Raw genomic sequence first — 14,730 nt, forward strand, 5'->3', positions numbered from 1 at the left:
TGTCTGTCTGTCTGTCTGTCTGTCTGTCTGTCTGTCTGTCTGTCTGTCTGTCTGTCTGTCTGTCTGTCTGTCTGTCTGTCTGTCTGTCTGTCTGTCTGTCTGTCTGTCTGTCTGTCTGTCTGTCTGTCTGTCTGTCTGTCTGTCTGTCTGTCTGTCTGTCTGTCTGTCTGTCTGTCTGTCTGTCTGTCTGTCTGTCTGTCTGTCTGTCTGTCTGTCTGTCTGTCTGTCTGTCTGTCTGTCTGTCTGTCTGTCTGTCTGTCTGTCTGTCTGTCTGTCTGTCTGTCTGTCTGTCTGTCTGTCTGTCTGTCTGTCTGTCTGTCTGTCTGTCTGTCTGTCTGTCTGTCTGTCTGTCTGTCTGTCTGTCTGTCTGTCTGTCTGTCTGTCTGTCTGTCTGTCTGTCTGTCTGTCTGTCTGTCTGTCTGTCTGTCTGTCTGTCTGTCTGTCTGTCTGTCTGTCTGTCTGTCTGTCTGTCTGTCTGTCTGTCTGTCTGTCTGTCTGTCTGTCTGTCTGTCTGTCTGTCTGTCTGTCTGTCTGTCTGTCTGTCTGTCTGTCTGTCTGTCTGTCTGTCTGTCTGTCTGTCTGTCTGTCTGTCTGTCTGTCTGTCTGTCTGTCTGTCTGTCTGTCTGTCTGTCTGTCTGTCTGTCTGTCTGTCTGTCTGTCTGTCTGTCTGTCTGTCTGTCTGTCTGTCTGTCTGTCTGTCTGTCTGTCTGTCTGTCTGTCTGTCTGTCTGTCTGTCTGTCTGTCTGTCTGTCTGTCTGTCTGTCTGTCTGTCTGTCTGTCTGTCTGTCTGTCTGTCTGTCTGTCTGTCTGTCTGTCTGTCTGTCTGTCTGTCTGTCTGTCTGTCTGTCTGTCTGTCTGTCTGTCTGTCTGTCTGTCTGTCTGTCTGTCTGTCTGTCTGTCTGTCTGTCTGTCTGTCTGTCTGTCTGTCTGTCTGTCTGTCTGTCTGTCTGTCTGTCTGTCTGTCTGTCTGTCTGTCTGTCTGTCTGTCTGTCTGTCTGTCTGTCTGTCTGTCTGTCTGTCTGTCTGTCTGTCTGTCTGTCTGTCTGTCTGTCTGTCTGTCTGTCTGTCTGTCTGTCTGTCTGTCTGTCTGTCTGTCTGTCTGTCTGTCTGTCTGTCTGTCTGTCTGTCTGTCTGTCTGTCTGTCTGTCTGTCTGTCTGTCTGTCTGTCTGTCTGTCTGTCTGTCTGTCTGTCTGTCTGTCTGTCTGTCTGTCTGTCTGTCTGTCTGTCTGTCTGTCTGTCTGTCTGTCTGTCTGTCTGTCTGTCTGTCTGTCTGTCTGTCTGTCTGTCTGTCTGTCTGTCTGTCTGTCTGTCTGTCTGTCTGTCTGTCTGTCTGTCTGTCTGTCTGTCTGTCTGTCTGTCTGTCTGTCTGTCTGTCTGTCTGTCTGTCTGTCTGTCTGTCTGTCTGTCTGTCTGTCTGTCTGTCTGTCTGTCTGTCTGTCTGTCTGTCTGTCTGTCTGTCTGTCTGTCTGTCTGTCTGTCTGTCTGTCTGTCTGTCTGTCTGTCTGTCTGTCTGTCTGTCTGTCTGTCTGTCTGTCTGTCTGTCTGTCTGTCTGTCTGTCTGTCTGTCTGTCTGTCTGTCTGTCTGTCTGTCTGTCTGTCTGTCTGTCTGTCTGTCTGTCTGTCTGTCTGTCTGTCTGTCTGTCTGTCTGTCTGTCTGTCTGTCTGTCTGTCTGTCTGTCTGTCTGTCTGTCTGTCTGTCTGTCTGTCTGTCTGTCTGTCTGTCTGTCTGTCTGTCTGTCTGTCTGTCTGTCTGTCTGTCTGTCTGTCTGTCTGTCTGTCTGTCTGTCTGTCTGTCTGTCTGTCTGTCTGTCTGTCTGTCTGTCTGTCTGTCTGTCTGTCTGTCTGTCTGTCTGTCTGTCTGTCTGTCTGTCTGTCTGTCTGTCTGTCTGTCTGTCTGTCTGTCTGTCTGTCTGTCTGTCTGTCTGTCTGTCTGTCTGTCTGTCTGTCTGTCTGTCTGTCTGTCTGTCTGTCTGTCTGTCTGTCTGTCTGTCTGTCTGTCTGTCTGTCTGTCTGTCTGTCTGTCTGTCTGTCTGTCTGTCTGTCTGTCTGTCTGTCTGTCTGTCTGTCTGTCTGTCTGTCTGTCTGTCTGTCTGTCTGTCTGTCTGTCTGTCTGTCTGTCTGTCTGTCTGTCTGTCTGTCTGTCTGTCTGTCTGTCTGTCTGTCTGTCTGTCTGTCTGTCTGTCTGTCTGTCTGTCTGTCTGTCTGTCTGTCTGTCTGTCTGTCTGTCTGTCTGTCTGTCTGTCTGTCTGTCTGTCTGTCTGTCTGTCTGTCTGTCTGTCTGTCTGTCTGTCTGTCTGTCTGTCTGTCTGTCTGTCTGTCTGTCTGTCTGTCTGTCTGTCTGTCTGTCTGTCTGTCTGTCTGTCTGTCTGTCTGTCTGTCTGTCTGTCTGTCTGTCTGTCTGTCTGTCTGTCTGTCTGTCTGTCTGTCTGTCTGTCTGTCTGTCTGTCTGTCTGTCTGTCTGTCTGTCTGTCTGTCTGTCTGTCTGTCTGTCTGTCTGTCTGTCTGTCTGTCTGTCTGTCTGTCTGTCTGTCTGTCTGTCTGTCTGTCTGTCTGTCTGTCTGTCTGTCTGTCTGTCTGTCTGTCTGTCTGTCTGTCTGTCTGTCTGTCTGTCTGTCTGTCTGTCTGTCTGTCTGTCTGTCTGTCTGTCTGTCTGTCTGTCTGTCTGTCTGTCTGTCTGTCTGTCTGTCTGTCTGTCTGTCTGTCTGTCTGTCTGTCTGTCTGTCTGTCTGTCTGTCTGTCTGTCTGTCTGTCTGTCTGTCTGTCTGTCTGTCTGTCTGTCTGTCTGTCTGTCTGTCTGTCTGTCTGTCTGTCTGTCTGTCTGTCTGTCTGTCTGTCTGTCTGTCTGTCTGTCTGTCTGTCTGTCTGTCTGTCTGTCTGTCTGTCTGTCTGTCTGTCTGTCTGTCTGTCTGTCTGTCTGTCTGTCTGTCTGTCTGTCTGTCTGTCTGTCTGTCTGTCTGTCTGTCTGTCTGTCTGTCTGTCTGTCTGTCTGTCTGTCTGTCTGTCTGTCTGTCTGTCTGTCTGTCTGTCTGTCTGTCTGTCTGTCTGTCTGTCTGTCTGTCTGTCTGTCTGTCTGTCTGTCTGTCTGTCTGTCTGTCTGTCTGTCTGTCTGTCTGTCTGTCTGTCTGTCTGTCTGTCTGTCTGTCTGTCTGTCTGTCTGTCTGTCTGTCTGTCTGTCTGTCTGTCTGTCTGTCTGTCTGTCTGTCTGTCTGTCTGTCTGTCTGTCTGTCTGTCTGTCTGTCTGTCTGTCTGTCTGTCTGTCTGTCTGTCTGTCTGTCTGTCTGTCTGTCTGTCTGTCTGTCTGTCTGTCTGTCTGTCTGTCTGTCTGTCTGTCTGTCTGTCTGTCTGTCTGTCTGTCTGTCTGTCTGTCTGTCTGTCTGTCTGTCTGTCTGTCTGTCTGTCTGTCTGTCTGTCTGTCTGTCTGTCTGTCTGTCTGTCTGTCTGTCTGTCTGTCTGTCTGTCTGTCTGTCTGTCTGTCTGTCTGTCTGTCTGTCTGTCTGTCTGTCTGTCTGTCTGTCTGTCTGTCTGTCTGTCTGTCTGTCTGTCTGTCTGTCTGTCTGTCTGTCTGTCTGTCTGTCTGTCTGTCTGTCTGTCTGTCTGTCTGTCTGTCTGTCTGTCTGTCTGTCTGTCTGTCTGTCTGTCTGTCTGTCTGTCTGTCTGTCTGTCTGTCTGTCTGTCTGTCTGTCTGTCTGTCTGTCTGTCTGTCTGTCTGTCTGTCTGTCTGTCTGTCTGTCTGTCTGTCTGTCTGTCTGTCTGTCTGTCTGTCTGTCTGTCTGTCTGTCTGTCTGTCTGTCTGTCTGTCTGTCTGTCTGTCTGTCTGTCTGTCTGTCTGTCTGTCTGTCTGTCTGTCTGTCTGTCTGTCTGTCTGTCTGTCTGTCTGTCTGTCTGTCTGTCTGTCTGTCTGTCTGTCTGTCTGTCTGTCTGTCTGTCTGTCTGTCTGTCTGTCTGTCTGTCTGTCTGTCTGTCTGTCTGTCTGTCTGTCTGTCTGTCTGTCTGTCTGTCTGTCTGTCTGTCTGTCTGTCTGTCTGTCTGTCTGTCTGTCTGTCTGTCTGTCTGTCTGTCTGTCTGTCTGTCTGTCTGTCTGTCTGTCTGTCTGTCTGTCTGTCTGTCTGTCTGTCTGTCTGTCTGTCTGTCTGTCTGTCTGTCTGTCTGTCTGTCTGTCTGTCTGTCTGTCTGTCTGTCTGTCTGTCTGTCTGTCTGTCTGTCTGTCTGTCTGTCTGTCTGTCTGTCTGTCTGTCTGTCTGTCTGTCTGTCTGTCTGTCTGTCTGTCTGTCTGTCTGTCTGTCTGTCTGTCTGTCTGTCTGTCTGTCTGTCTGTCTGTCTGTCTGTCTGTCTGTCTGTCTGTCTGTCTGTCTGTCTGTCTGTCTGTCTGTCTGTCTGTCTGTCTGTCTGTCTGTCTGTCTGTCTGTCTGTCTGTCTGTCTGTCTGTCTGTCTGTCTGTCTGTCTGTCTGTCTGTCTGTCTGTCTGTCTGTCTGTCTGTCTGTCTGTCTGTCTGTCTGTCTGTCTGTCTGTCTGTCTGTCTGTCTGTCTGTCTGTCTGTCTGTCTGTCTGTCTGTCTGTCTGTCTGTCTGTCTGTCTGTCTGTCTGTCTGTCTGTCTGTCTGTCTGTCTGTCTGTCTGTCTGTCTGTCTGTCTGTCTGTCTGTCTGTCTGTCTGTCTGTCTGTCTGTCTGTCTGTCTGTCTGTCTGTCTGTCTGTCTGTCTGTCTGTCTGTCTGTCTGTCTGTCTGTCTGTCTGTCTGTCTGTCTGTCTGTCTGTCTGTCTGTCTGTCTGTCTGTCTGTCTGTCTGTCTGTCTGTCTGTCTGTCTGTCTGTCTGTCTGTCTGTCTGTCTGTCTGTCTGTCTGTCTGTCTGTCTGTCTGTCTGTCTGTCTGTCTGTCTGTCTGTCTGTCTGTCTGTCTGTCTGTCTGTCTGTCTGTCTGTCTGTCTGTCTGTCTGTCTGTCTGTCTGTCTGTCTGTCTGTCTGTCTGTCTGTCTGTCTGTCTGTCTGTCTGTCTGTCTGTCTGTCTGTCTGTCTGTCTGTCTGTCTGTCTGTCTGTCTGTCTGTCTGTCTGTCTGTCTGTCTGTCTGTCTGTCTGTCTGTCTGTCTGTCTGTCTGTCTGTCTGTCTGTCTGTCTGTCTGTCTGTCTGTCTGTCTGTCTGTCTGTCTGTCTGTCTGTCTGTCTGTCTGTCTGTCTGTCTGTCTGTCTGTCTGTCTGTCTGTCTGTCTGTCTGTCTGTCTGTCTGTCTGTCTGTCTGTCTGTCTGTCTGTCTGTCTGTCTGTCTGTCTGTCTGTCTGTCTGTCTGTCTGTCTGTCTGTCTGTCTGTCTGTCTGTCTGTCTGTCTGTCTGTCTGTCTGTCTGTCTGTCTGTCTGTCTGTCTGTCTGTCTGTCTGTCTGTCTGTCTGTCTGTCTGTCTGTCTGTCTGTCTGTCTGTCTGTCTGTCTGTCTGTCTGTCTGTCTGTCTGTCTGTCTGTCTGTCTGTCTGTCTGTCTGTCTGTCTGTCTGTCTGTCTGTCTGTCTGTCTGTCTGTCTGTCTGTCTGTCTGTCTGTCTGTCTGTCTGTCTGTCTGTCTGTCTGTCTGTCTGTCTGTCTGTCTGTCTGTCTGTCTGTCTGTCTGTCTGTCTGTCTGTCTGTCTGTCTGTCTGTCTGTCTGTCTGTCTGTCTGTCTGTCTGTCTGTCTGTCTGTCTGTCTGTCTGTCTGTCTGTCTGTCTGTCTGTCTGTCTGTCTGTCTGTCTGTCTGTCTGTCTGTCTGTCTGTCTGTCTGTCTGTCTGTCTGTCTGTCTGTCTGTCTGTCTGTCTGTCTGTCTGTCTGTCTGTCTGTCTGTCTGTCTGTCTGTCTGTCTGTCTGTCTGTCTGTCTGTCTGTCTGTCTGTCTGTCTGTCTGTCTGTCTGTCTGTCTGTCTGTCTGTCTGTCTGTCTGTCTGTCTGTCTGTCTGTCTGTCTGTCTGTCTGTCTGTCTGTCTGTCTGTCTGTCTGTCTGTCTGTCTGTCTGTCTGTCTGTCTGTCTGTCTGTCTGTCTGTCTGTCTGTCTGTCTGTCTGTCTGTCTGTCTGTCTGTCTGTCTGTCTGTCTGTCTGTCTGTCTGTCTGTCTGTCTGTCTGTCTGTCTGTCTGTCTGTCTGTCTGTCTGTCTGTCTGTCTGTCTGTCTGTCTGTCTGTCTGTCTGTCTGTCTGTCTGTCTGTCTGTCTGTCTGTCTGTCTGTCTGTCTGTCTGTCTGTCTGTCTGTCTGTCTGTCTGTCTGTCTGTCTGTCTGTCTGTCTGTCTGTCTGTCTGTCTGTCTGTCTGTCTGTCTGTCTGTCTGTCTGTCTGTCTGTCTGTCTGTCTGTCTGTCTGTCTGTCTGTCTGTCTGTCTGTCTGTCTGTCTGTCTGTCTGTCTGTCTGTCTGTCTGTCTGTCTGTCTGTCTGTCTGTCTGTCTGTCTGTCTGTCTGTCTGTCTGTCTGTCTGTCTGTCTGTCTGTCTGTCTGTCTGTCTGTCTGTCTGTCTGTCTGTCTGTCTGTCTGTCTGTCTGTCTGTCTGTCTGTCTGTCTGTCTGTCTGTCTGTCTGTCTGTCTGTCTGTCTGTCTGTCTGTCTGTCTGTCTGTCTGTCTGTCTGTCTGTCTGTCTGTCTGTCTGTCTGTCTGTCTGTCTGTCTGTCTGTCTGTCTGTCTGTCTGTCTGTCTGTCTGTCTGTCTGTCTGTCTGTCTGTCTGTCTGTCTGTCTGTCTGTCTGTCTGTCTGTCTGTCTGTCTGTCTGTCTGTCTGTCTGTCTGTCTGTCTGTCTGTCTGTCTGTCTGTCTGTCTGTCTGTCTGTCTGTCTGTCTGTCTGTCTGTCTGTCTGTCTGTCTGTCTGTCTGTCTGTCTGTCTGTCTGTCTGTCTGTCTGTCTGTCTGTCTGTCTGTCTGTCTGTCTGTCTGTCTGTCTGTCTGTCTGTCTGTCTGTCTGTCTGTCTGTCTGTCTGTCTGTCTGTCTGTCTGTCTGTCTGTCTGTCTGTCTGTCTGTCTGTCTGTCTGTCTGTCTGTCTGTCTGTCTGTCTGTCTGTCTGTCTGTCTGTCTGTCTGTCTGTCTGTCTGTCTGTCTGTCTGTCTGTCTGTCTGTCTGTCTGTCTGTCTGTCTGTCTGTCTGTCTGTCTGTCTGTCTGTCTGTCTGTCTGTCTGTCTGTCTGTCTGTCTGTCTGTCTGTCTGTCTGTCTGTCTGTCTGTCTGTCTGTCTGTCTGTCTGTCTGTCTGTCTGTCTGTCTGTCTGTCTGTCTGTCTGTCTGTCTGTCTGTACAACTGAACAAATTTCAGGAGCATGGAGATCACGGATACTGCGTCCACAATCATCGCAGTATGTCGGATGTCGTCCTTATTGCTGATCTTTTCCACGTTCTTTGATGACAATAGCAGTGCTGGTTCGACACAAGTTTATTTCGAGCTGCAATTGTGTTCCCCTCAAGGACTGTTGGATATGGTGGCTGGTCCTGGTGGCAGAAGACTCCATGGACGACTGCCCCAGGGAAAGTCGCCATCCCTCGAAGCTGCCGGCTTCCGTCAGCAAGACACCCAAATGGATTCTCTCTCTTTCTCTATTCGTCTAAGGTCTTTTATACCAGACTAGAGCTTTAACTTGGCTGCGGGTATGGATCGGATAAACTAGGTGTTCCCACCTAGAATTGCTGTTTCTTGATATCTACTATCTTGGGAGTCAACGGCCGGCTGTTGCCCTTTGCCAGCTACCGGAGTATGGTTACCAATAGGTTGATAGTGGCCGTTGTTCTGGCCACGCGACACCCGAGAATTGCCGAATTGCTTTTTCATCTGCCTTTACCAGTATGAGTCTGGTTAGTCACATGCACCCCTCCCCCTGGCTAAAGATTCGTCGTTGTTTCTCTATGTGAATCTTTCTATGTGGAGGGCGTACGTAACAAAACAAAGCTTAACATTATCAGCATACATTAGTACACGAGAGTGAGTTACGATAGAGGGAAGATCATTTATAAACAGAGTAAACAGCAAAGTGCCTAAATGACTGCCCTGAGGCACTCCAGATGTCACGTTGATCACCTTAGAAACAGCGATTTTGAATAAAACCCTCTGAGATCTACCATTCAAATAACTTGAAATCCAATTTATTCGAAACACGAGCTGATCTAATTTGAATAAATGAATATAGTGGTTTACAGAGTCAACTAAAATCTATATATTAAAGTCTGTATGCAATTTTTTAGTTCAATCCATCTAATACGAAAGATATCAATTCGAGCAGGTTGACACGGAAATATCAAAGAGGAGCACAAATGTTGCAAATGAGAGGTAATAATGCGTTCAAATGTTTTAGGAACTGCTGACAATTTGGAGATTCCTCTATAGTTCTGAACATTAACCTTCGCACCCTTTTTGTGGAGTGGAATAATAAAAGAATATTTCCAGATAGTAGAAAAAACAGATGATAAGCTAGACAAATGAAAAAATTTAAAGAATGGGTGTTACTTAACTTAGGCACACACCCAGGGAGTCCATCTGGCCCCGGAAAATAAGTTGGCGTTATAGTTTCTAAATGACTTAAGAAAGAACTTTCGGTGAATACGGGAGAAAAAATACAATTTGCCCTGTTTAAGTGATTAGGGTAGCTAGAATTAGACCAAGAGACAGAACTTTAGGAAGATTGGAAGAATTCAGCAAATAAATCTGCAATTTCGGGATCCGTAGATCCCTCAATAGAGTTTAATCGTACTGATAAAGACAATGCTGAAGACTTTCGCTTAGCGTTGACAAAGTTATAAAACTGCCTCGGATCCTTTGAAAATTCAAATTTACATCGGTTCAAATACATGGAAGAGCAATAACTGTTAAGTACATTAAAATTAGTACGAGTACGAGTACCACATATCTGGAAAAATCGGACGGCCTACCCGACTCTTTGTACTTTGGTAGACGTTTGTTTTAAGGTTTCTAAGTCTTTGCAACTCATTGGTAAGCCAAGGAGGCCTCTCTTACTTAGCAATAATATAAATTTGTCCAGTTATATTTTGAAATCATGTTGTTGAGCTTATTAAAGTCACATTTACGAAAGCATCTACTTTTAGTTGGAGAAAGTAAAGAAGAGAGGGTATCAACGCAGGGAAGGCCAATTGTAAGTTCTAATGTGGGATGATACCGGTCTTCTGGCACACATAGTGGGTCAATTCTTGATACCGTGAATTACGCATAAAGCCTACTTGCTGCAATGATAATTCTAACAGACCGTCAACGAAGTCATGGACAGAGGGATAGAGACAAGTAAGTCTGTGGAAGGAACCAGGTGGAATATAAGAACAAGTTACATAAATAAAAGAATATTTCAAAGAAACTTTAACACCAACGAATTCTATGTCATTGGGATGTTAAAGTAGAGGTAACGGCAATTAACACACCACCCCCCTACGAGGAGAGCGAGAGAGTTCTATACGTATTAAAATTTTTGGACAGAACTCTGATATCTCCGGGAGATGGGAATTCCTGGTGTATAAATTCCAAAGCATCTGCAGATTTGGTTTCAGGTGTTAAACGAGACACAAATAATTGCTTCCTATATGGAACAACCATCCACCACCAGCAATCTGAACATCGTTCGTCTGATTATCGAGACTAGGGACTCCTATAGAACTAACTTCACCTGTAGGCACAGAAAGCTGCGTAGTGTTTGACCCCTTAGGCTGACTAGCAGAAACAGGGACTCCTCCAATGCTTTTGGTACCTATGGGTACTGCTGGCAGTGAAGCTTTAGGTCCCCCAGCGACAGTGAATTTTCTTTTAAAAGCGAAATATTTGGTGCCTTATCCACAAGAAACGTAAGCTGCTTGCTTCCGTGTTTCTGAATTAATAAGTGGTACGTAAATGTTGAGATTGAGGTTCATTGTATAAGCCTTGGGTATTTTTAATTTCTCGTATCTAAAGGTGTCTGCGAGTTTCCCGAAACTGTCTTGGTAAGGCGGACATTAGTGTTTCCTCTATAATTTCAACGACCTCAATTATACTTGTAGTTATTTCTGTTCTGGCTATTATAGTTTCGATTATAACCATTATTTTGGTTTTAACCGCTATTTCGGTTGTAGCCGTTATTTTGGTAATACCCATTATTTTGGTACGGTAGTTACCTCTGTAGTTGTTACCTCTATAGCCTTGTCCTTTTCTGGCAAATAGTATTGAGTTGCCATTGCCCGACATTTTAGTACTGCATTGCAAGTAGCTATCGTAAATTGTCATTTTCAGTTGTGCACTTTTCGGCCGTTTCTTCCTTTTGAGTAGTTTTTGCCATTTTTGCTTTGACTACCTTGGATGTTTCGCCGATAATGGTGTCTTGTCATTTTTTTTAAATTCCGTTTATAGTGGACTCATCTTGCACTTTTTACAAAGTTGAGTCTACTATATTTTGGTTTTATGACTTCAAAAGTTATCTCTTTAAATGTGCTTTTGGTTATGTTTACTAATTTCAAGGCTGTGATAAATCGGTGAATGTGGAGTTTTTGTCCGTTGCATTCTGGGAAAGCATTTGCTATATCCTTAATGTATGACCGTTGGGCAACAATATCTTCTGTCATTATTATTAATTGATGTTGCTAAATTTCGCCATCGGAATCAGCTGGTTCCTGATCTGATAATTCAGATTGAAAAAGTACAGAAGGAATTTTAAGGATAATTAAGTCTTTCTCTTCTACTTCTGGGCTATGAAATTCAGATTCTTCTACCTGTACTGGGTCGACTTCTGGTGGATCGGATGATTCCGATGATTAGAGCAATGTATTAATGGTGAGCTATCTAGATTATATGTTGGCATCTATAAATTTTCTAACTCATAGATCTTAGGTGTATCAGGATTAAGTTCACAAACGGTTTGTAGTTCCACGTCTTCTTTATTCGCACTCTCGTTTTGAACTAACTCGCTGCTCGCAGGCAACTCTCTTTTCAACCCCGTTTTCAGGTTCTCTCGAGAGAGCATCTCCTCTCTCGAGGATCGAATAGTGTGACCAGAGCAGATACATATACTCTGCCCTGTTCCTATAACTTTAAGTATAACAATATAATACTTAGAACTAGTGTATTGCATATTGCCTGTTATACTATATAATAGCCAGCCTATTACAACTCGGCCGTCCTGACATTGAGATATCCCACTATCTCTGATATTTTATAATTTACTTTTTACGATTGAAACATTTGGTTATCTATTGCTTACAATCTAGTACATATATAAATGTATACAATACATTAATATATTATACTACTATTTTTTCATCCAATGTCGAATGTTATCAACACTCCAAACACCCTGATATGGGTTTCGAGATAACTGAAACCCATCAACATCTTTGATCAAATATCTGTCATTTTTCAAAATCTTCTCAATTACATAAGGTCCCTTGTTCTTCGGAATAAGTTTTCTCGCTACACCCGCCGTACTATCAAAATTCTTAACCATGACATAATCACCTTCTCTGAATTCGGTTGCGTTTTTTCTTCTCGCATTGTAGTATGCTTCATTTTTCCTCTGCGAATGTACTTGTGTTTCTTCAGCTTCTTTCCTAATATCTTCTAACGTTTTCCTAACCTCTATTTCATTACTACTCTCCTCTAATCTTTCCCTTAACTCATCACAAACTTTCCCCCTTTGAGTTATGCCAAACAGCGTTTCACTAGGCCGCTGCTTAATACTATTGTGAATTGTATTATTCATAGAATACTCTACTTTTTCAATGGCATTATCCCAATGTAAACCATTCTCTGGCTCCGCCAACTTCGCTATCATAGGTCCTAAGCTTCTATTGATTCGCTCAACTTGACCGTTGGCCTGTGGCGATCCCGTTGCAATTTTAATATGCTTTATGTTATTTTCCTCCATAAATTTAGAAAAATCTGTCGAAGTAAAGCAGCTTCCGCGATCTGAAATAACACATTTGGGCCTGCTATAAGCTCGAAAGTAATCTGTCATTGCATTTACTGCCTCTTTCGCATTCGTTGTTTTGGTCGTATACAGCCTAAGAAATTTCGTGAACGCATCAACAACAGCTAATATGTGCTTCTTCGATCTACTATTATCCACAGGGCCATAATGATCTATATGAATGATTTCGAAAGGCTTATTGGCTTATTATATAAAACATGATCCTCCATCCGGTTCGGCACATAAAATAAGATCCTCTTGTCATTACTTTTCCTGTATATAACACCATTCCTCATTTCAAACCATTTGTGCTCACTATTTTCTAAAATTGTCCTAATCTCTTGTATTTTATCATCCTTTGATTGGCAAATTATTAAATTAGTTTCAAACGTGTTCGATTCTATTACCATTATGTTATTGCAACGACTCAGTGCATCCACGTGTTGCATTTGACTACCTGCCCTATGCTTTAAGTCGTAATCAAACTCCTGAAGCTCTAAAGCCCACCTTGCTATTCTTGGATTCAAATCAATTTTATTAAGCGTTAACGTAACGGAGTTGCAGTCCGTTACAATTTTGAACCGCTTGCCTTGTAAGTATATCCTAAATCTTCTTAATGCGTAAATAATGGCTAAAGTCTCCAGCTCAAAGCTGTGGTATTTCGCTTCTGTAGTTGTTGACCTTTTTGAAAAATAGAATATGGGATGCAACTTCTTGTCTGCTTTTCGTTGAAGAAGTACCGCCCCAAACCCTAAAGCACTGGCATCGCAGTGTAACTCAACTTCGTCTCTGTGATCGTATATAGCTAAAACGGGCGCTTCCATCAATTTCGCTTTCAATTGTGAAAAACAATTTAATTCATCTTCCTCAAACTTAAATGCCCTATCTTTTTTCACTAAAACGTATAAGGGTTTCGCTATTATTAAAAAGTCTTTAATAAATCGGCGGAGGTAAGAGCAGAGCCCCAAAAAACTTTGGACTGCTTGTACTTTAGTCGGAACTGGAAAATTTTGTATGGCTTCTAAGCCCCTATCATCAGCTTTGATTCCATCGCATGAAATCAAAAACCCCAAATATTTGACCTTGTCTTGTAAAAATTTGCATTTGTCCATTCTCAATTCTAACTTATTTTCCACTAACCTTTTAAATACTTCTGCTAATATTTCGAAGTGTTCTTCCATGTTCCTACTGGCGACCAAAATGTCGTCCATATACACAACAACCTTGTCCTGTCTTATCATATCCGAAAATATATCGTTGACGAATCTTTGAAATACTTGTGGAGAAGTCTTAAGCCCCATCGGCATACGTAAAAACTCAAATTGGCCCAACGGCGTAGTAAACGATGTGTATTTTACCGACTCTTTGTTAACAAACACATGAAAGTAACCATTTTTATACCCGTTACTCGTAGAGTAAAAGGGTATACTAGATTCGTCGGAAAGTATGTAACAGGCAGAAGGAAGCGTTTCCATAAAGTATATATATTCTTGATCAGGATCACTAGCCGAGTCGATCTAGCCATGTCCGTCTGTCCGTCTGTCCGGATGAACGCTGAGATCTCGGAAACTATGGGAGCTAGGCTATTGAGATTTGGCGTGCAGATTCCTGAGCTTCCTACGCAGCGCCCACAAACGCCCACAAACCGCCCAAAACTGTGGCTCCTACAGTTTTGATGCTAGATAGAAAATTTTAACTGAAATGTAATGTTCTCATCAATACCTATCGATTGACGCCCACGCCCACTTTAACGCCCACAAACCGCAAAACCCTGTGACGCCCACAATTTTCATGCTAGATAAAAAATTTTAACTGAAATGTATTGGTCTCGTCAATACCTATCGATTGATCCAAAAAAAAATTTGCCACGCCCACTCTAACGCCCATAACGCTTAAATCTGTATACCGCCGGTAGGTGGCGCATTTTAATCTCGCTTTGCTGCTTGCATATCTCCATTTAGCTGAGTAACGGGTAACTGATAGTCGAGGTACTCGACTATAGCGTTCTCCCTTGTTAAGATCTAATTTCGTAAATACTGATTTTCCCACTAATTTATCTAACAGGTCATCAATTAAGGGAATCGGATAATTATCCTTGGCCATGATCTTATTTAAGCGTCTAAAATCTATGCACAGTCTAAGATCTCCCGACTTCATTTTAACTAATACAATCGGAGAGGCATACTCCGATCTACTAGCTTGAATAATGCCATCCTTAATATATTCATCTAACATTTTCTGCAACACTTCCTTTTCACTGTACGAAAGTCTTCTAGGTACACAACTAAATGGCTTAGAATTTTCCAACACGATGTTCATTTCACAATTAATATTTGGATTTTCAGGTCGCTTTACCTGGACATACCTTTTTTCCACTAATTCAATTAATTTCTTTTGGTCTATATAGCTAACTTGCTCACCAATATTATAGACACTTTTCTTTTCCGAATCTTCTACCACATTTATTTCCATCATCTGTTGCTCAAAACTATCAAAAATTGTTTGCTTTTCTACTTTTAAAATTTTACTATCTAAAGTTTCTTCTAAAATTTCGCTTTCTAATTTTTCACCACCTATCATTTCATAACCTAACATCTCATTTCCTAACTTTTCACTTCCTAATATTTCACTACCTAACATTTTATCCTCTAACATCTCATTCCCTAACTTTTCACTTCCTAATATTTCACTACCTAACATTTTATCCTCTAACATCTCATTCCCTAACTTTTCACTTCCTAATATTTCACTACCTAACATTTTATCCTCTAACATCTCATTCCCTAACTTTTCATTTCGTTCACACTCCAAATCTTTTCTTAAATTGCAAGGCACCTTATAAATTGACCCAATTTTTCTATTATCTTGGGTCTCAG

The 14,730-nt window shown here is 44.0% G+C and overlaps 1 protein-coding gene across 1 annotated transcript in view; it reads left to right on the plus strand.

The window, feature by feature from the left end:
- The window catches only part of LOC139354382 (uncharacterized), a 27,866-nt gene extending 13,633 nt beyond the window's left edge, over window positions 1-14,233 (plus strand). Inside the window, exon 5 of the mRNA XM_070998607.1 lies at window positions 14,200-14,233. Within this exon, the coding sequence (XP_070854708.1) occupies window positions 14,200-14,233 (34 nt within the window). The remainder of the gene's footprint in view (window positions 1-14,199) is intronic.
- The last annotated feature ends 497 nt before the right edge of the window (window positions 14,234-14,730 follow it).

This window comes from Drosophila suzukii, assembly GCF_043229965.1.
Source record: "Drosophila suzukii chromosome 2 unlocalized genomic scaffold, CBGP_Dsuzu_IsoJpt1.0 scf_2c, whole genome shotgun sequence".
NCBI lineage: Eukaryota > Metazoa > Arthropoda > Insecta > Diptera > Drosophilidae > Drosophila > Drosophila suzukii.